Raw genomic sequence first — 20,373 nt, 5'->3', positions numbered from 1 at the left:
CTTATATTAATATTTGATTTACTATTTAAAATTAACTTTGAAATGAACTTCATGTTCATTTTTTTTATAGAATAAGCTCAATACCCAAAAAATTGGATAATAATATGAATATTATAGTAATTGAAGACATTTTTAAACTTTATTTGTACATAAAAATGTGAAAATAAATTTATTTTATTATAATACATTCTTAATTTTTTATATTAATATAAAAATATATTTTGGATAATACATTATTTATCCGTGCATCGCATGAATATGAAAACTAATATTAAATATATAAAGAGTAAAATATTGACTAAAACATAAAAATGACACAAATAAATTTATTAATTCTATAACATATAAGTAATAAGAATTAGGGGTGAGCGTTCGATCGAATCGAATGAAAAAATTTCGAGTTAATCAAGTTGACGAATCATATTTTATCATCTTAATTTGGTTTGAAATTTTCTCGAATCGTGTCGAGTAAGATGGAATTCGAATCGAATATATTTGTTCGAGTTAAATTTTAAAAAATAATTTTGGGTCCTTGTAACCACTGTCACCCACCGTAATAAAATTTGTCCACTGTAATCAAATTCTTTATTAACTTTCATCACCTCATAATTTGTTTATTAATCTTTTATATACAGGTTAGCTTCTTTGCTTGCTTAGTTGTTTCAATTATCTTCAAATTATTGTCACTATGTATTTTGAAATTAAAAAATATATTAAATTTAAAAATGTGATTTTTTTAATAAAAGCTATTAAAGATAAAATGTGAAATTGATACCAATATAAAATTTTAACACGAATATTTTATAGTATCATTAATAATTCAATTTTAATATAAATATTCAATATGACTAATCAATTCAATTATATAAATAATATAAAATGTGAAATTTAATTTAATAATATAAATAGTAGATATAAAAAAAATTATTACTATTTATGTTTAGGGATTTTTTTGGATAATTTTAATTTTTTTTGGGAGTAAAGGGTGAGAAGTAAAAGTTTAGGGGGAAAATAAAAAGTTTTTGAGAGTAAAAGTTTGAGGGAAAATAAATAGGGAGAGTAAAATTTTGGAGGGTTTAGGGAAGATGAGAGGTGAGATGGGAAGGGAGTAAAAGTTTTAGGGGGAAAGTGGGATAGAGTAAAAAATTTCGAGAAAAATAAAAAGTTTTGACTGTTTTTTAGAGTAAAATTTTGAAGAAAAGTAAATGAAAAAGTAAAATTTTGGTGGGAAATGGGTATTGGGTAGATGGGAGGTTGGGATGGAAGGAGAGTAAAAGTTTTGGAGGAAAGTGGAAAGGAGTAAAAGTTTTGAGGGAAAAAAAAGATTTAAGAGTTTGGGGTAAAAATGTAAAATATTAGAGTTTGATATTCGATTTATTCGAATTATTCGAGTTATTCGACTTGAAATTTGAAAAAAAAATTCGAGTTGACTTGAATAACTCGATTCGTTTAACTCGAAATTCAAAATTTTTTTACTTTTTTCGAGTCGAATCGAGTTTTGCTCACTTCTAATAAGAATATTGTTATAATGAGAATATACATATAACACCATATATAAACGTTGAATTGTTTCACATAATATATATTTCGACCGTCAAATTTATTTTCCTAAATTTCGAAAAAAATAATTTAAAATTCTAATTTACGTTTAAATATATATATGGGTGAAATTTCAAATAATTCATGTTTCAAAGTATTTTTTCTTTTCAAATGTAATTTTTACTTGCGTTGAATTACTCAACAATTAATTTATTTGCTAGCAATATTGTTCTTCATTTACTAAAGAGAGCATCGCTCTAAATATCAGAAAAGTAAACTATGATACGATATTGTAGGGAGCTATGTTCCTTCTTCCTCTGTTTCTAAATATCAGAAAAAGTAAACTAAGCCATCTGAAACAGTAAACAAGAAGTCTCACCAATTTTATTTATCTTAAACATACACTTATAATTCACTGTGTCTGAGCCAAGTCCTAGGCATATCAATTAGGTGTGATGGCCCTGATCTCAATCCCCTGGAAAATGAGGCTACCTTTCCAGTTACCGCCCTCAATCTCCACTGCACTCATTTCCAGTTCCCCATCATCAACGCATCCCTCATTGAAGAACTCACCCATCTCAACCTCTAACCACCTGTCTACTCTAGCCTTTGGGAACTGAACATCATCACCCGGTGTAGGTTGTTCCTCTCTTATCTGCGAATATAGCCGTCTCCGTCCTTTTTTTGGTTGCAAATAGGCACTTCTCTTGCTACCTTCAGTGCCAACAACTCCAACACTAAGATTCACTGGATGATAGTCAAACCCATAAACATTATCTGCTTGGAAAACAAGGTAAGCCTTGTAGTGCGTCATGGGTGAAAGCATGGAGATACTAATCCTTCCACGGATTTCAAACCAGCAAACGTGCAGAAGCTCTGCTACCTCGTCAAACCTATTTTAACAACAATGGAAAATGAATTGCCAAAGAGAAGTTCTCTTATTCAAACACAGGTATCCATCAAAGATGAATAAGCAAGTATTTTCTCTTAAAAGATTTTCAATTATTTTGAATTTAAAAGATGGATAAGCATCCTATTGTTATCATTTACACCCAACCAGCATGGCAAGGAGGAGAGAAAAACCTGGCCTCGGGTATAGACACCCATCTCCAATAATCTGGGGTGTCACTCCATATAATGGAGAGGTCCCTGGGTGACAGCATGTAACATTTCTTCCCACTCACTCTTTCGAGCCAAAAACTCTGTTTCATCAATACCAACTAAGTTATATGTAAAGAACAAAAGAATTAAAAATAGATATAAACAACACATAGGAATTGTTAAGAAAAAGATTCCAGCAACAATGGCATAGCTCGTAATTAATATGTCAAAAGCTTCTCCAAAGTACTTTCTAAGCTTCTTACTTCTGTTAGTTGCTTTTTTTTTTTTGGTGAATTATGCAAATCCGAACAACAAACACGATTAGATAAAATTAGACATATAAGGGAAATATTAGACAAAGTTTCCATATAAATTAAAATAATATATCTTAATAATTCAATTATTTAAATTTGTTCTTGTTTTATCCCAATACAGTTTTTGCCTTCAAAAATCAAAAGAAAAAAGAAAAAGAATAACCAGATAAAATTCCTTGCTGACTTTCCCATGTAAGGGAAACAAGCCATATTCAGATCAAAGGAAAATAATATTTCAAGAACTTAAAATTCAAAATAATAATATGATTGGACAAAACATGTGATATTAATAGAATTACAATGATTTTGCTTTCAGAAAATGAAGCATCCAAAAGCTAAATATGACTCTTAGATTTTCAGATTTTTAACCTGCAAAACCCTAAATGGACATTAAATTATATAACTTGAAAGAGAAAGGATGAAATTACCTTTCGTCCAGCTTCAATGAGAAGGGGATTTTCACAGAGGCTAAGATAAAGTTGTTTCTTGGACGAGAAAGAGAGCGATGAGGGAATTAATTCCTGGTATTGGGATGGCAAGAAGCTTTCCCAAACAGCATCGGATTCAGCAGCCGAATTAAAAGCAGTTGAAACAAGCGACAATCTACAGGCATCTCGAGGGGAGGTCAAGGAAATAATGAGGGTGACACAATCTAGTGGGAGAGCAGTCAGGTCGAGAGTGCCGCACATAACCTCTCCCTTTACTTTTCTTTCTTCCATTCCAGAAACCTCGGTTTTCATTAGATCAGAAAAATCGATTTGTAGTCACCGAGATACCAAGTATATTATATATATAGACGTAGAAAAATAGGGAAGGGGGAGGCACTGAGCTTAGCGATTAAGTCATTGACTTGACCAAAATCAGTTAAGTTAAATTTTTAAAATGTAGATTACCCATTATTTTATTAAAATATAAAAAATAAAAATATTCTCGTATTAATATTTTCTGCTTTATAAAAAAATAATGTCAACCAAGGGTGAATTTGGATAGGCGGTGCGTTTATCTACGGTTAGTGTAAAAATAGCGGTGACAGAGAGATTAAATACGATAACAATATTGTAGCATGAAACAAAAAAAATAAGCTAAACGCATTACACCGCCTATTCAAACCCACCCTAAGTTGATTTTGGTTGACACATGATACAAACTCAATAAAATGCTTAATATATGATAAGCGTTAGTGCAATGGTAGGACACATTACATTTTTAATAAGAGAACGTAAACTTAAACCTTGAGATGGCATTGTTAAGAAGGATAACTATAAACAGTTCTAACAAGAAAAACTGAAAAACAATTCAAATCAAAGTATTTGGACGGCTTATGAAATGCAAATTTAAAAACCTCAATTACTCGAAACCAAATCAAATTTAATTTTTTTAATTTTTTATAACATAAAAATAAATGTTTTATATTTAAAATAGTAAAAAAATTAAAAGATCTTGAAAAATTATTGTATTTTAAAAATATTTATAATTTTTTAAAAATTTTATCAAATAATATTAAAAAAATCATAAAACAAAATTTATTTTATAAAAATAAATTTAAAAATTTATATAGAAAACCAAAAATAAAATCGAGTAGAACCAAATTATACCATGAATTTTGAATATTAATATAAAAAACTCCAAAGGACTTAGTAATTATATTTTAAAAGAATGAAAAGGTAAGACGTGACAATGGACCATGGTCCCATTACCAACGTTTGGGTTCGGGTTTAAATTACTTTTAGGTTCGGATTAGTTTAGATTCAGTTCTTTTGAATTTAAAATTTTTTGGGTTGAGAATTTCTCGAATTCGAATTGGTTCAAGTCGGAGTAATTTAAACAGATTCACATAATTTTGATGTTTTATAAATTATATTTCGAACAAAATAATCCATTTTACGTTTACGTAATCATAATATAAAACAAAATTTTTATATAGATGTTTTGTTTTAATAGAAATTTTGTATATAACATAATTAAAAATATATAATGTTTATGATTATATAATACATATAAGAATTTTATAAATATAATTAATATTATTATATGATGTTATTTATATGAATTTATATAAATATTTTTTTTGTTTAGTTGTATGTAATATTTATGGTTATATGATATGTATATAAATTTTATTTGTTTGAATTATTATCTAGAATATATACGGCATGAGTTCGGAGAAATTTTTAAATTGACAAAAAAACAATCTTTATTATTCATTAAATTACTAAAATTATATTTGAATAATTTTTATTTTATTATTAAATTTTAAATATTAAAAAAATATTTTTTACATGCTTAAGAATAAAAAAGTCTTGAGTAAAATAATTAAAAAATCAATTAAACCGATAAAAAATGCATTCAATTGAAAAAAAATTTACATTAAAATTATTTTATATTAATAGTGAATGTTTTTAGAATTTGTTTAATTTATAATTGAATATACGGTTTATTTTTTAGTGGTGTTAGAAAATGGTGGTTTTGGAACTCCATTTTCGATGTTTGAGTCCTTAAATATTATTATTTAATATTTACAAGGTTAATGTAAAGGTTAATTAAAGTTTGGTCCCTTAATTTTGTCAAATGGATAGTTAATTAAGGTACAAAGACTAAATTGTCAAAGTTGTAAAAGTTTATCGCTATAGATTTTTCAATAGCTGAAGGACCCAAGGAAAAATTAGCCCCTTTTTAATGTGACAATCGAGGCGGATATTCATTGGAATCCACCAAAATTGTTAATTATGTTTAACATTAACTTAATTAAGGTTTGATTAGTTAATTATGTTTAATTAAAGGTCAATAAAGTATAAAATACAAAAGTTAATTATGTTTAACATTTTCATCTTCTTCTTCTTCTTCTTCTTCTTCTTCTTCTTCTTCACGAGCAAACGAGAGAAAAAAATAGGGTTAGGTAAGCTCAAACTTTTGATTATTAATAGGCGAGTTCAATTTAATCATTTTCTTGTAATTTTTATATTTTTGAGGTAATGGGAACTTGATTTAGCCAGTTCATGTACCAATTTGTAAAATTGTTAAAGTTTATAAAAGTTTCTATTGATAAATTCTTGAAGCAATTGATATTAAATTGTTAGATTTTAAGTTTAGAAGTGAAAAAGATTAGATTGTAAATTATAATTGCTAGTTATTGAACATAAGAACTAAAGTGTATAGATTTCAAAATTGATGTGAAATTTTTGTAATTATACATAATATAGGATTATAGAAGGATATAATTGAGATCGGTTTCGAAATCAAAGCTCAAATTTGAAAGATATTACATTTTCAATTTTAGGGGCTAAATTGAATAAAATGTAAAACTTTAGAGACATTTGAAAAATGAAATTGGATTGATTCATGCATTCGGTAGGATTTTATAAAATTTTTGGGAATTGATAAATTGAATTGAATTATTGTTTAGATCAAGAATTGAGCCAAACCAAAAATAACCGAGGAAAAGATAAAATTATTGATTAGTCCTTACAAATTCGACTTGTTTGTTGATTTGACTAGTTAAGTTAAGTCGGATCAAAGTGGAAGCTCACACTATTCCATTTTTGATTCGGTCGTCTTTCAAACGTTTTAAAGTTCGGTTATGTGGCATGTACATAGATGTTCATATGTGTTAGCTTGGAAAGTAGTTCGAATCTTATCTAATGTTTGATATTTAGGAAGGTTAATGCCAACATGTATATGTATGTTTGGTAACATGTTATGGATTTGTGAATGGCATTAAAATGGTATGTTTAAGTATGAAATAATATGGTAAAAATGATGGCATTGGATGGCTAGGTGAATGGTTGATTAAGTTAAAGTTGATTAAGTTTAACTGATATGTTTTGATGCCAAATTATGCCTTTGGATTGGTTGATTTATAATGATTAAATGAAATGTTGGAATGTGTTTTGGTATATTTTTTATGAGAAAAGTTTGGCAAACATGCACCAAATGTGAAATTGGTTAGGTTGACATAGAATAAGTACCAAATGGTAAAAGATGTACCAAAAACAGAGTCCACGTCGCGATGTCGGGCGATGGTTGTCGCGACGAGCTCTGGACTTCAGGCTACGACGTGATGAGGAACCCCGTTGTCACAACAAGGCCAAGTTAGTATGTCACGTCGCGAAAAGGAAATCCCTCACGTCACGACGTCGACCTAAAGATTTAAGGCTTTTAAAAATTGGTCATTGTTCCATTTCAGGCCAACTTTAGAGCATATGTAGGTTTGTATAAGACTCGAGAAAGGTGGTGTATCATGACTATGGTTTAAAATGTTTATGTTTGCATGTATTGCGTTGTGATTTGAATGTTAAATGTTTATAGTTGCTTCAGCAACAAATGTGACATCCTGTAGCTCGGACCTGATGATCGGGTCAGACAAGGGGTGTTATAGATTTATTGTTACTTTTAAAGTTTAATATAATTATATACTATTTACAATATATTTACATAAATCAAATACTTAACAATTTACATTTTATTTTTATTTAAATATTATCATATAATTATATTGATTATTAATGTCTGTTTCGTTATAAATTTGGACTTTTTCAAGTTTTAGATCAAAACTATCACAAACATGAGCTTGGATTGATCTCAAGCCCAAGTCGATCTTGGGCTCAAATTAACTCGAGCTCAAGCTTTCTTGGGTTTAGATTTTTCTCGAATTTAGATTTTTTTGAGCTCAGGTCATTATAGGTCCGGATTTTCTTGAACACAGATTGTTACGGTCTTAGACCGGCACGAGCGGGCTTTCAAGCTCAAGCTTATTTTCTCAGCTCTACTAAAAGTATATGTTTTTTAAAGATAACTTGACATTATGAGTGTTAAGGTTCTTTATTTTTTGTGACTGGCCAAGTTTCTTGAGCCCTCCGGGATTAAGGAGGAGATTATGGAAGGAATCTAGACATCAAAAGGAACCTGGACACCTTTTAATGCCCATATTCTTTCTAGAGTCCCCTCTCTAATCTCAAGGTGTCGAAATCATGATTTCCTTAAAATTTAAATGCATTTCAATACCTTTAGTTGTCAATGTCCATTTAGATTTTGGAAAATCTTAAAAAAAAACAATTAGAGAAATGGAAAATTAAAACGGACTTTGATGCCCTTGAGGGTCAAGATTAATTTAAAAATCCTAATAGAAAATATTTTAAAAAATTAAACAGAACTAAAAATTCATGGTGTCGAGATCCATTTAAATAGTTTATCTCACTTGTTTATTTCTCATATAAAACTAAAAAAAATCATTTATATTATAAATTATCTACATACTTATAAATCTCTAACCCAAATTCTAAAATTTTAAACGGTTGTCTCCTTATTAAGATTAGAAGAAGTACATGTGACTCAATATGCAACAATGGATGAAAATCAGATGTCTCGATGTCACAATAATATGGGAATAGAAGCCCACAAATCTATTCTGTGATCACTTACATGATTTTGGTTTCTATCACATTTGGGGGTATGACTTAGTGCTAGCATTCATTTCTTCTCTAGTTGTTAATTGTATGATGTTATCAAATTTGAGCCTATGATGATTTGAGCTCAAGAAAATCTGAGCAAAAATGCTCTCTTTTCCCTTTTTTTTTTCTCATTTTGAAAAAAAAAATGGGTGGTAAAAAAAATCAAAGTTCACTAAAATTAAATGTATGCTCCATATTTGACCCTTTTTCATTAATCACATCCAATGGATCACATTCATCTAAAACATACAATATCTCATCAAAATAATATTTCCAATATAAGATTCAAGTGAAATAACCAAAATGCTTTTTTATAGAAAAATTGAACAATAACCCCTTTTTACCTTATTAGACTTTCTTCACATCATATAGGTACCGATCAAACTCAAAATTCATCAATCACATTTAATTTCTAATATAAGTCCATGGGTGGTAAAAAATACACGTTTCACGTTAAAAATGGTAAAATCACAAATTAATCCACGTACTTTCAAATATTTTCCAATTTAGTCCGAAAATGATTTTCATCGTATCTTTTCATTTTCCAAGTCGTTCTCTTGTCAAATAACCGTTAATAACTCACATTTTCTCTTTCTTTCTTTTTTCAAATTGTATATTTGTCAACCTTTTCAAAAATTTCAATTTGGTCCTTTTTTCACTTTCACAAAATTTTCATTAATTTCCATCTCTAATATAAATTTTATTCCTTAAGTATTATTTTTATTCGACTCAATTCCATATTCTTCAAATGTTAACAAATCCCAATCACGAATTAGTACCAAATATATCGAAAATTTTGGAGTGTTACATATTTAAGTAATTCTCTCTTTGGAGCGGGATTGGGTTAATCATTTGTTTATTATTTGATTGAAATGTGAATTGAGTGTAGGTTAAATTTGGACTCCACCTTTTTCATGTTAAGTAATTCATTTTAAGTAAAAATTAAAATGATTGTTGTCTAATAACTAAAATATAACCTCAAATAATTGTAACAAGAAAGAAACAAACTAATTTAGTTTGTACAATTTTTGAAGACTAAACTTCACACAACTTTTTATGGCTACAAGAATTGACTATTTAAAATATATAAAAAATATTAGATTTGATTTAGTCTAGATTAATAATATATTGGATTGAACTCAATATGAATCAATTTTATACCTGTTCATGGATTAATTTACTACGTTTATTGAGTACTTACCTTGATCCTTTGTAAGTGAAGGATTATGTATGTATGACTTAAATGCTTTGATACACTAAAAACCTATGTGTCTCGAAGAAGTAAGAAAAAACATTGGTATATTGGGTATGTAACTTGTACATGATGTAGTTTCACTTACATATGGTGGAATCGTAGCTTATATAAAAAGTTAATAATATCCTCTCAATGACATTATATGATTTATGAAAATAGAATATGCACATGGGTCATTTATCTTTGAAAAATGATTTAGTCATTATTTAGAGGAGTGATGATCATTTTTCATTATCGAATATATAATGGAACAATTAGATAAAAGTTAACAAATTAGGTGTATGGATCTAACATTAACAAGCCACTAATATCAAATAAGATTAATCCACAAATGAAATCAAACATAACTTTTGTAGTTATATATATATATTATACTATATTAAAGTTGTTGAATATTTTTTTGTGTCCATCTTTTAAAGGGGTTTAAATTCTCTATTTATATTACACGGTCCCTATTCTTGGATGACATCCTAGGTAGGCCCCCATGCATACCAACACATGCCCTATTATAAGATTAACACGTGTTCACAATGTACGGATTCACCTGCATGATGGTGCGAATCCAACCCGTGCGAGTTCATGTGAGGATGTGAACTTATCACGTGTGAACTATGTAGGCTTATGGGTTAGTCCCAGTCGAATAACCAGGTAGCAGGTTGATAATAGCAAACACAACAACAAAAGTCATTTTATTGAAATGTTATAATGAAACTGAAAATAACTCGATAAAAAATTTATAAAAGGTCACAATATAAAACATCAACAAAAATAAATATAAATTAATAATATTTATTTCATAAGACTTTTTCATTATTTACATGAACCGGTTTGAATCAACTGAAAGACTCACCTATTTAATCACAAATCCAACTCTTAAAAGGTTTGAAAACAAAATAAAAATAAACTTATGAGTCACAAGTCGGAGCTCAAATCCGATGCACATAAATTAGGCGATGGCCCTGATCTCAATTCCCTGGAAAATGAGACCACCTTTCCAGTTACCGCCCTCAATCTCCAAAGCACTCATTTCCAATTCCCCAGCATTCATGCATCCCTCATTGAAGAACTCACCCATCTCAACCTCTAACCACCCATCTACTCTAGCCTTTGGGAACTGAACATCATTAGGTGTCGGTTGTAGGTCTATTGGAATACGGTCTCTTTCTGGTTCCAAATAGGCAGCTCTTTTACTACCTTCAGTGCCAACAACTCCAACACTAAGTTTCACTGGATAAAATTCAAACCCGTAAACATTACGTACTTTGTATACAAGGTAAGCCTTGTAGTGCGTCTTGGGTGAAAGCATGCACACACTAATCTTGCCGCGGATTTCAAACCAACAAACACTAATAAGTTTCGGTACCTTTTCAAACCTATTTTAACATCAAAATGTTTTACATGTTACGAGTAGTGGATTCAAATATTTGATTATGTTATCGACAAAAACAAAGCGAATTTAGATAATAAATATTCAATGATCAATATTAATATCCATTTTGAATCTGTTTCAAATAATAATTAAAATAAATGGATCCGAATAATATCCGAAGTCGCAAAATGTAAATTCATTGCCATTCCTAAATCCAACGGCAAGGAGGAAAGAGAGACCTGGCCTCGAGTATACGAACCCAACTCCAATACGTTGGAGTGTTAACCCATTCAATGTAGAGTTCCTTGGGTGATAGCATGTAACATTTCTTGCCACTCGCTTTTTCCAACCAAAAACTCTGTTTCATCAATACCAACAATATTTGCTAGAATTAAGTTACATGCAAAGGAAAATGAAAACATAAACAACCAAAACATTGCATGATAAGTTAAGAGCTTCCTACCTTTGTTACTTGCCTATTTTACTTTTCCAAAAAGATTTTCAATATAAATTGGAAACATTAAACATAATTTTCATATAAATAAAAATCACATATCTTGTTAATTTAATTATTTAAATTTACTCTTTGTTTTATCCAAATTCACTTTTTGCCTTCAAAAATTAAAAGAAAAAAGAACCACAAGAATAAAATAGTTGCTATTTTTCCACATATAAAGGAAACAAACCATATTATCATGAAAGGCAAATAATATATTTCAAAAAAAAGTTCAAAGTTCAAAATAGTAATAATGTTGGACAAGGGCAATATGTGATTTTTCATAGGGCGGGCTACTTGCTCAGGTTTGAAGGCCTACTCGAAATTTAGGAGGGTTTGTGTAAAAATATTAGACTCGAAAAATGAGTTGAAGAAAAAAGTTAGGCCCATTTAAAATATAATTCAAGCTCGGTCTTGAACATTCAAGGTCTGAGCCTAACTCAGCCTGACTTATTTTTAAGTTTATAATATTTTATATTATGTTATTTTTATATATTATCTAATTTAAAACATATTAAAAAAATAATGTTAAGATGAGTATATAAAGAAATTCAATAAATAAAAATTTTATAAAATTATTAAACATTAAAATAATATAATATAAATATTTAAAAAAATTAAAAATAATATGAGTGGGCCTAAAATAGGCTTGGGTTAATCTTTTGCAATTATAAGCGAGTTTAGGCAAAATTTTAAACACATATTTCGGGTCAGGGCGAGCTTGGGCAAATATAAAATATGTTAATATCATGCTTAGGCCTGATCTAAACCCGGCCAGACCCAACCTATGAACACCTCTATATTTACTGTATAATTTTGCTTTTAGAATATGAAGCATGTATCTAAATTTCATTTTTGGGTTAAAAATTTAAAAATATTAACTTATCTGTCCTAAATGTAAATTAAATTATATAAAAATGCTAAGGAATTTTTCAATACAATTTAAAGAAGAAAAAACCTAAAGGAGAGACAGAGAAAGGACGAAATTACCTTCCGTCCACCTTCAATGAGGACAGGATTTCCGCCTAGACTAAGATAAATATCTTTCTTGGAAGAGAAAGAGACCAATGTGGGAACTAAATCCTGGTATTGACATGGCAACAAGCTTTCCCAAGCAGTATCAGATTCAGTAGCCGACAATCTGTAAATTTTATTATTATCCGTAATTCAATTGGTATTCTAACAAATAATAATTTAATCAATATATATATATATAAACTCACGAATCCAAGCCCAAGTTTGCGTCACATAGATTAGGCGTGACGGCCCTGATCTCAATCCCCTGGAAAATGAGACCTCCCTTCCAATTACCGCCATCTATCTCGATAGTAGTCATTTCCAATTCCCCATCACAAACGCATCCCTCATTGAAGAACTCACCCAACTCAACCTCTAGCCACCCGTCTACTCTAGCCTTTGGGAACATCTCGTCTTCAACTGGTGTAGATTGTTGCTCTGTTAGAACATGTTCTGGATCCAAATACGCAGTTCGCATACTACCATCAGTTCCAACAAGTCCAACACTAAGATTCACAGGATAATGGTCAAACCCATAAACATCATGTACTTTGAAAACAAGGTAAGCCTTGTAGAGTGTCATGGGTGAAAGCCTGGAGATACTAATCTTTCCACGGATTTCAAACCAACAAACACTCAGGAGCTCCGATACCTCTTCAAACCTATTTTAATATAAAAAAATTTTAAGTGATAGCAACAATAGAAAATGAGTTGCTAGATAAAGGAATGTGAAGGGAAAGAGGAATTTTGGATTATTGATATGAATAGTAAATTTAGATATTTGAATATTAAATAAAGTAAATTCAGATAATAGATATTCAATGATGGATACCTATGTCAATTCTGAATCTACTACCAATAATGAGTAAAATAAATAAATTTAAATATTATTCAAATTTGTAATATCCAAATTCTCGAAAATGTATATGAGATATTCTCAAATATCAAAATATACACTATTCATTTTAATCCCTGAATCCAACGACGAGGAGGAGAGATAGACCTGGCCTCGGGTATAGACACCCATCTCCAATAAGTTGGGGTGTTAACCCATTCAATGTAGAGGTCTTTGGGTGACAGCATGTAACATTTCTTGCCACTCACTTTTTCCAACCAAAAACTCTGTTATATACAAAGAACAAAAGAATTAAAAGTAAAAAAAAAACAACATAAAGGAATTGCTAAAAAAAATTCAAGCAATAACCAAGGGCCAAATCAGAAAAATTTTTTGGAGGAAGGGGGCGAAATTCAATTGTATATTTTTATTATAGTAAAACTACAATTTTATCATTTTTGAGATGTCAAAATGTAATTTTATCAAGCTTATTAAAAAAAAGAATACTATAATTAGCAAAAGAAACTAAATCCCAACTGGTTCAATATAAATTAAAATCATAGTGAAATAAAAGTTGATTTAATGTGCAATTATATACACGAACTTTCATTTTGTATAATTTTATACATGAAATTTTGATTTAATCCAATTCCTGTAAGCTATTAACACAATTATTGATATAACATCATTTTATGTTTATATATTGCATATATAAAATAATTATATTTATTCAATATAAAAATAAGTTGATGTATTTATTTCTTTAACGTGTATGATTTAATCAAAATTAAAGTTTCAAGTACATATTTGAAACATAATTAGAGTTTCACGTGTATAATTGCACCAAATTACAATTCATGTATACAGTTGCACATTAAATCAAAATTTATGTATAAATTTGAAATTTATCCCTTTATTTATAAAATATTTTTAATTGAATGATTCAAGTAATAATATAGATAAGAAATAACATTAAACATATTAATTTAAAATTAATTTTTATAACTCTAATAACTTAACTCGATTAAATTAAAATTATTTTTTTTTAAATTGAATCGAATTTTATTCACTCTAAATTTCACTCTTAAAAATTTCAAATTATCAAGTTATACGTCTTAAATGGAAATTAAATTACATAATAATTCTATGGAATATTTCATTGTAATTTAAAGAAAAAAAAAGTAAAGGAGAGAGAGAGAGAGAGAGAGAGAGACTGAAATCACCTTTCGTCCACCTTCAATGAGAACAGGATTCTCACAGAGGCTAAGATAAAGCTCTTTCTTGGAAGAGAAAGAGAGAGACGAGCGAATTAAAGCTTGGTATTGAGATGGCAAGAAGCTTTCCCAAACAGCATCGGATTCAGCAGCCAATTTAAATATAGTTGAAACAATCGACAATCTACAGGCATCTCGAGGGGAGGTAAAGGAAATGATGGTGGCGATACAATCTTGTGGAAGAGCATTAAGGTTGAGAGTGTCGATGCTAAGCTCTCCATTCCCTCCTTCTTCCATTTCAGAAACTTTACATTTCATGAGATCCAGTCAAAATTAGAAAAAGGAAAAACCGTATGGGATTAAGCGTGAGAATTGCGATGGGATGTGAAGGATATATATATAGACGGAAAAATAAGGAATAAAAAATCTCTAATTAAAGTCAAGTCATTCACTTTTGGTTATAAATTAAAAATTGGAAGGTAATGCGTCTCAATCGGCAATGGAACCTGTATCTTATTCCTAAAAGGTGCTTTATGTGTTGGGTCATTCATATATGTCTTAAGGTCTGAAAAAATAGAAGAATTTAAGTAAAAATGTAAGTACGAAAATTAAGTTTAAAAACAAAAGATTCGTCTTTTAAACCGGCCGAGTCTTGAGTAAATTTTTTGGCTTGAGATTCGGGTGTCTGAATTTGTCTAAATTTTTTTCATTGTTGTTTACTACTATTTTGTTGTCGTTTGTTGGCATTTTGATGTTGTTTTGTTGCTATTTTGTTATTATATTGCTCCTATTTTGTTATTGTTGTTTAGATGTTGTATAGCTTTTGTTTTATTATTAATTTTACTACTATTTTAGAGGCATTTGTTTGTTAAGTTGCAACTATGCTAGTGTTATTTAAGTATAAAAAGTTTTTTTAATGTATTTTTAATTTGTTAAGAACATTTATTTTAATGCTTTTAATGTATTTGATGTATTATGTTTTCAAAATTTATTTTTATATAAAAATGATACAAAAATTTAATCCACGCAGGCTGGGCTGGACTTTGACAAAATTTTAAAATCATTTTTCAAATTGGGCCAAGTTTAAACCTAAAAACGAGTCTAAAGCTTTATATTAACGCGACCTAACCCATAACCAGGCCTATTGCAAGTTCTAAATTTTGCAAATCACCTCCCAATTAATTTTTAATTTACAATAGGACTAATACTCCACCAATTCAAATGGTTAGTAATTATAGAAATTGGACCGACACCCTAATCACATTCTCTAATCTTTAGAGGGAATGTAAAAATTGAGTAACATATATAACCATGATAATTACTATTATTTAAATCTCTGATTAAATATGTCACGAGTTAATCGAGTACTATTTTAATTAGGAAAATTATGAAAGTGTTTTCAGTAATTAAAACAAATTATATTTATACATTTACAAAATATTAATTTTACTACTGATAATATATCAACTTTATTTGCATTCTTATTAATATGTATAAATGGTACTTTTTATATATTGTGTATAAACTAGTTTATATATAAATAAATTATTTCATCTCTCTTACTACAATAAATCTAGAACGAACTTCTTATAAGTACACTACAATTCTTTTATCTTTTTTCAATCATCTGTCACTTCTACTCTCTTTATCATTTTGATCATTCACTCGAAAGAAATGAATAAAAGAATCGGTTTTTCTGCAAAAGGCAAAGACAATAGGGCTTTAGTTGTCAGAGCCATGAACGACGATGTTCAAGACACTCCTGCTGTGATACCTGCTCAACAATTGGAAGCTATCAGTGCACCTATTGTTTCCTCTCATGATGATCGGATTTGACCTCTCTTGGACGTCGTGGACAAGCTTAGGAATTTGATGGTGATGAAAGGAGGGATTCAACTATCCACCATTGTTGTGGTTGGTGATCAATCTTCAGGGAAATCCAGTGTACTTGAATCTCTTGTAGGTATTAACCTTCCCAGGGTACAGGGGATATGCACTAGAGTTCCTCTCATAATGAGGCTTCAAAATCATTAGGCATCGGCACCGGAGTTTTCGTTGGAGTTCAATGGTAGAACTGTCTCCACGGATGAAGAAGACATTGCCAATGCTATAGTGGAAGCGACCAATGAGATTGCTGGCCAGGGTAAGGGTATCTCAAATAATCCCTTGACCCTGGTTGTTAAAAAGAATATAGTTCCTGATTTAACAATGGTTGATCTACCTGGTTTCACTAGAGTCCCAGTTCATGGGCAGCCTGAAAATATCTATGAGCAAATTAGAGATATCATCATGGACTATATCAAGCCTGAGGAAAGCATTATCGTCAATGTTTTATCCGCATCTGTTGATTTTTCAACATGTGAGTCCATTAGAATTCCCGGCAAGTAGACAAGACGGTGGTCCATACACTTGCTGTCGTAACGAAAGCCGATAAATCACCTTAAGGATTGCTAGAGAAAGTTACAGCCGATGGTGTTAACATAGGGCTCGGTTATATATATGTGTGCAACCGTATTGGTGATGAGTCATACGAGGAAGCAAGAATCGAAGAAGCAAGGCTGTTTCAATCACATCCTCTTTTGTGGGAATACCAGTATTGGCTCAGAAGCTTGTTCAAATTCTAGCTACAATAATATCAAAATGTTCGCCAGAGATCGTACGAAAAATTACTGAAAAATTGAATCACATCATCTCGGAGCTAAAGAAAATGCCAATGTGTTCGTCTTCCCCAGCGGAGGCAATGACGGGGTTTATTCAGATTATAGGCGCAGCTCAGGAGTCGATGCAGAAAATCCTTGTTAACGGAGAATTTGAAGAATATCTGGATGAGAAAAGGATGCACTGCACAGCTAGGCTAGCTGAAATGCTCAACAATTTCTCTGATGATCTTCAGAAAGGTTCCCAATATAACTTATCATTCTCAACAAACTTTTTGATGGATGAAATACTCGTTTTGGAGGAAGCTAAAGGTATTATTCTGCCAAATTTTCTTCCAAGAACAGCATTCTTAACTATTCTGTAGGAGAAAGTGAGAGAAATTTCCAGCAAGCCAGTTGTATTCATGAGCGAGGTGTGGGGATATTCGGAGGATGTTGTTATAAATGTGTTGATGAATCATTCCGAGAACTATCCTAAGCTTCAGGCATCGAGCAAAAGAGCAATCCATAATCTGACATTGAAGATGAAAGAGGCTTGTGAATGGGGCCAAACGGTAGTGGCTTCCAGCATATTGTGGAGGAGTCACCTGTTGTTGCAGCCAAGCGTGAGAAGCTGAACAGGAGCATAAGCTTGGCGAAGGAGTCTAAGGATTACTGATAAGCTTGGTAATTAGCATTAATGGTTTACTTTGAAGGACCAGCTCTAGGTTTTCTGGGGTTTTTTTTTTTTTTAAATGTTGTCTGGTAATGGAAAATGAAATTTAAGTTTGTTATGAATGAAACTCTTGTCCAAAATATATATATATGCTTTTCCTACTGTTGGTAATGTATGAGTAGCATATAAAAATACAAACATATTTACAAGCAAATCTCCCACAAACAGAGACATTATAGGAAGCTTTGACAATTTAATTAAAGTCAGAGGTGCCTAAAACTAAAACCATACCTTCACTTCACAATTACGATTGTGAATGAATTAATGGAGCCAAATGGTAGAGGCATCCAACTCTAGTTTATGAATACATTTTCAAAAAATAACTAATTATTATTTATTTATATTTTAAGTAATATCATATTCTTTATTTATATTAATTATTAATATGTCGGTTTAATTATAAATTTATATTTTTCCAGACTTTGGGTCAAATTTATCTCTAGATCAATCTCAGACTCAAATTTATTACCTGTTCTGTTAGCTCTACACAAGACCAAAATTAACTTAACAAAAAAAAAAGTCCAAATATCAATACAACTAAAACATAAAGAGACATTACAAATGGAAATTGAACACCTGAAATTCCTCGGAGGTGGAGCCAACACACGATCCGAATCAAATCAACAGAGACTTGAGCACGGAACATGTTAGATAATAAAAGCATACTAAGCTTAAATTCAACAACATATAATCATTACGACATGAATTCAGACCACAAATTACAACATTTTTATAATTTTCTTAATCATTTACGCCACGAATCATATATTCTCATAATTTTCAAAGACAACTAATACTTATTACCAAATACTTTGCTCATACACAACATTCAATTTTATTATAACATAGTTAGATTGTAGCCTTTATTAATCAAGCATGAAAATCTTGGATACATGATACTCCTAAACACATCAAGTTACACATGAGTGCCATAACATAAATGAAACGCCATTGTGAGTAATAACACAACTTCCAACCCAACACACCATACAAGTGCATAGCACTAAAACACCCTCCAATCACGAACATGTATAAGATCTAACAAGAAAACCCTCCCACCACACCAAAAACTCCTGGGCGCATTAAGCTAATCTAACAATAATCACAAAAGAATTAAGCTCATTATACCATAGCATCCCAACTATACCTGATCACATTCCAAGATTGTTTAATAAGGCTGTTTTAACAATTTAAGCATATTTACTAATAATAATAAGCATCGAAAGCATCACCTTGACACTCACATATATCAGTACTCCTAAGTTTCATACAAAAGCATGCTCAACCTCAACAAAACATCTCAAATGTGTAATTGACTCATGCTTCCATAGTTCTAAGACTTTCTCCTTCCCCTTAGCTTTGGAACTTTCTCCAATCTCATTAACTTCATTTTCAAACCAAAACAGTAGAAATGGGTTCGTAAAATCATAATTCAACCATTGAAACACTTAGAATTACTGAAGCAACGCAATTCGATGAAGCGAGATTCCATTTCGTTTCCTAATATTCGCAAGAGAACTCTTTCTACCCCCAACCAAAGCTAACCAAATCTAATTCCTATCGATTCAACTGTGATTCAAAGTCTATAACTTTATCAAAACTCCTCTAGAAATCAAGAAAACCTCAACACAACTCACTTTCTCTCTCTAGACTGTTTAATGACAACCCTCCAAAACTCAACTTAAATTCCAAATAAATATGAAAATTCCTATTCCCACATGATTCTAGAATTAAAACCATTGAGAAACTAACTAAAAAACAACACAAAACCAAAGTTCTCTCTAGCATTGAAAAATGACGAAAATGAATATCTAAAATAAAAAAAATGCTTAATTCTTGAAAGATCTTCAATCCTAAGAGCTTAAAATAATTTAAAATCTCAAAACCATTAAATCTTTAACCTCATTTCGTTGAAAATCACCAGGAATTGAAAATCTACCTTTCATGGAAGCTAACGTGAAATGCACAATGGAAGAAGAAAATTTGATATTCAAGCTTGTAAAACTAAAAAGAATGATAAAAATTAGTAACAAAATAAATTTACCTTGCTGGAAATTGATTGATGGAGCCAAATATTGAAGAAAATGAATACAAAATTTGAGAAATGTGTTTGGTTGGAAACTTGAAAAATGATCGGGAGAATGGAAACCCCTATAACTGTTCCCTCCAACCACTTTTACCCATTGGGAAATTTGCTAACTTATCCTTGGTCTAATAACCACTCTAGTCCTTCTTATGATTAAATCTAACTTCTCGTTATTTAGACATTGACCCACAAATTTTGCTATTGTTGCAATCTAGTCCATATGCCATAGATTCTAACTCCTAAATACTAACTAATCAATGCAATCCAATAACACAACTAACAAATTAAAAATATTTTAAATCCGCCACCTTGCTTATTCCTAAAAATC

At 30.3% G+C, this 20,373-nt stretch overlaps 2 protein-coding genes and 1 long non-coding RNA gene across 5 annotated transcripts; all 3 read right to left on the bottom strand.

The window, feature by feature from the left end:
* Positions 1-1,901: 1,901 nt before the first annotated feature.
* On the bottom strand, positions 1,902-3,825 carry LOC107959425 (F-box protein PP2-B10). Its single transcript, XM_041091723.1, has 3 exons — positions 3,383-3,825; positions 2,623-2,741; positions 1,902-2,432 (listed from the first exon to the last, which is right to left on the bottom strand). Exons 1-3 carry the CDS (start codon positions 3,692-3,694, stop codon positions 1,982-1,984), a joined length of 882 nt encoding a protein of 293 aa, XP_040947657.1. The 5' UTR covers positions 3,695-3,825; the 3' UTR covers positions 1,902-1,981.
* Positions 3,826-10,425: 6,600 nt separating this feature from the next.
* Positions 10,426-14,983, bottom strand: LOC107959424 (putative F-box protein PP2-B2). Its single transcript, XM_016895485.2, has 6 exons — positions 14,597-14,983; positions 13,542-13,660; positions 12,745-13,200; positions 12,512-12,662; positions 11,265-11,383; positions 10,426-11,029 (listed from the first exon to the last, which is right to left on the bottom strand). Exons 1-6 carry the CDS (start codon positions 14,903-14,905, stop codon positions 10,603-10,605), a joined length of 1,581 nt encoding a protein of 526 aa, XP_016750974.1. The 5' UTR covers positions 14,906-14,983; the 3' UTR covers positions 10,426-10,602.
* A 1,092-nt stretch (positions 14,984-16,075) lies between these two features.
* On the bottom strand, positions 16,076-20,108 carry LOC107959422 (uncharacterized). Of its 3 annotated transcripts, none has more exons than XR_005912349.1 (2): positions 20,004-20,108; positions 16,076-17,831 (listed from the first exon to the last, which is right to left on the bottom strand). It is a non-coding gene; the product is annotated as an uncharacterized lncRNA (long non-coding RNA). The 3 variants fall into 3 exon arrangements; XR_005912350.1 differs by having other exon boundaries at positions 16,076-19,046; positions 20,004-20,087; XR_005912348.1 differs by having other exon boundaries at positions 16,076-19,051; positions 20,004-20,084.
* Between the last annotated feature and the right edge of the window lie 265 nt (positions 20,109-20,373).

This window comes from Gossypium hirsutum, chromosome D04 (assembly GCF_007990345.1).
Source record: "Gossypium hirsutum isolate 1008001.06 chromosome D04, Gossypium_hirsutum_v2.1, whole genome shotgun sequence".
Taxonomy (NCBI): Eukaryota; Viridiplantae; Streptophyta; class Magnoliopsida; order Malvales; family Malvaceae; genus Gossypium; species Gossypium hirsutum.
Note: the sequence above shows the minus strand (reverse complement) of the source record. Positions and strands in the feature narration are given on the sequence as shown.